Raw genomic sequence first — 1,480 nt, 5'->3', positions numbered from 1 at the left:
GGGAAAGCAGCTGCACTGGGAGCATCGGATCCTTTCCTTGGTGAGGTTTTTCGGTCTGAAGCCTCCACTCCTGTCTTCTAGCTGAGGACCTGCGTGTGGACAGGGCGCTGTCAGAAGCCACTAGTCTGGTTTTTGAGTGGAAATAGGGAAATGATGTCAAAGATTTAATCCCAAACCAAGGAGACTGTGGACAGGCGGGGGCTGTCATGGCTTCAGACCCTGCACTATAACTTAGAGGAATCCACACAACACTTTTCCTTCCTGTTCTGAGCAGTTGTCGGAAGTGTTTGTGCAGCCAGTAGATACAAACTTGTCTGAAATGTCTTCACGGAGAGTCAGTGCCCTGCGATGGGTTTCAGGCTGTTTCCCCAGAATATTGTTCAGTTTCACGCTGGAAAAAGTTCAACTCAGTGTTTAAAATAGCCTTGGGAAAGCTGAATGTCTCTGTTCTCCATGTTTGTCTGCTTTCAGACATTACCCCTCCCTCAAAGATGTGTGGCCAAAACGGTTGTCAGCTGAGGCAGATCTGCATTCCGCCTCCCACCGTCTTGGTGAGGAGTTTTCCTGTGAAAAAATGTGCGGATCCCTGTAACATCCGGCGCCTGCCTCTGTGCGTGGCTCCCTACTGCTGCGCTGGGCTTCCTCAGGGCTCCACCACTTACGTGAACCTGGGTGCTCTTGGCGTGGCACAGGCTGCCAGGTGCCAGCTGGATCCGTGCTGCGTCAGAATCGCCCAGTATGTGCCGCCCTGCTGCAAAGTGACCGAGTGCTCCAGTAGATGTGAAGAGACGTGCTGCGAGGAAGTGAGCAAGTGCACCACCCCATGTGCGGATCCCTGCTGCAAGGAGGTGACCCAGTGCACCACGACGTGTGTAGATCCCTGCTGCAAGGAAGTGACCAAGTGCACCACCACGTGTGTAGATCCCTGCTGCAAGGAAGTGACCAAATGCACCACCACGTGTGTAGATCCCTGCTGCAAGGAAGTGACCAAGTGCACCACCACGTGTGTAGATCCCTGCTGCAAGGAAGTCACCAAGTGCACCACCACGTGTGCGGAACCCTGTTGTGAGGTGACCAAGTGCACCACCACTTGTGTAGATCCTTGCTGCAAAGAAGTGACCCAGCGCACCACGACATGTGTGGATCCCTGCTGCAAGGAAGTGACCCAGTGCACGACCACATGTGTAGATCCCTGCTGCAAGGAGGTAACCAAATGCACCACATGTGTTGATCCATGTTGTGGGGAAGTGACCAAGTGCACCACGAGATGCGTAGATCCTTGCTGTGGTGGTGTCACCAGATGCACCACTAAATGCGTGGATCCATGCTGTGGCAGAGTGACCAAGTGCACCACGAGGTGCGTAGATCCCTGCTGTTGTGAAGTGACCAAGTGCACCACCAGATGTGTGGATCCCTGCTGTGGAGCTGTGACCAGATGCACCTCCAAGTGTGTGGAACCCTGTTGTGGAGAAGTGACCAA

At 53.9% G+C, this 1,480-nt stretch overlaps 1 protein-coding gene across 1 annotated transcript; it reads left to right on the top strand.

Annotated features, from left to right (window-relative positions):
* Positions 1-81: 81 nt before the first annotated feature.
* Positions 82-1,205, top strand: LOC104500133 (keratin-associated protein 4-6-like; the record flags this gene model as incomplete). Its single annotated transcript, XM_010143736.1, has 2 exons — positions 82-123; positions 472-1,205. Coding segments are annotated over 2 exons (776 nt in total), but the record flags the coding sequence as incomplete, so codon positions are not given.
* Positions 1,206-1,480: the final 275 nt, after the last annotated feature.

This window comes from Buceros rhinoceros, unplaced genomic scaffold, assembly GCF_000710305.1.
Source record: "Buceros rhinoceros silvestris isolate BGI_N320 unplaced genomic scaffold, ASM71030v1 scaffold19419, whole genome shotgun sequence".
Classification (NCBI taxonomy): Eukaryota; Metazoa; Chordata; class Aves; order Bucerotiformes; family Bucerotidae; genus Buceros; species Buceros rhinoceros.
The sequence above is the reverse complement of the archived record's forward strand: the minus strand, read 5'-3'. Positions and strand labels throughout refer to the sequence as shown.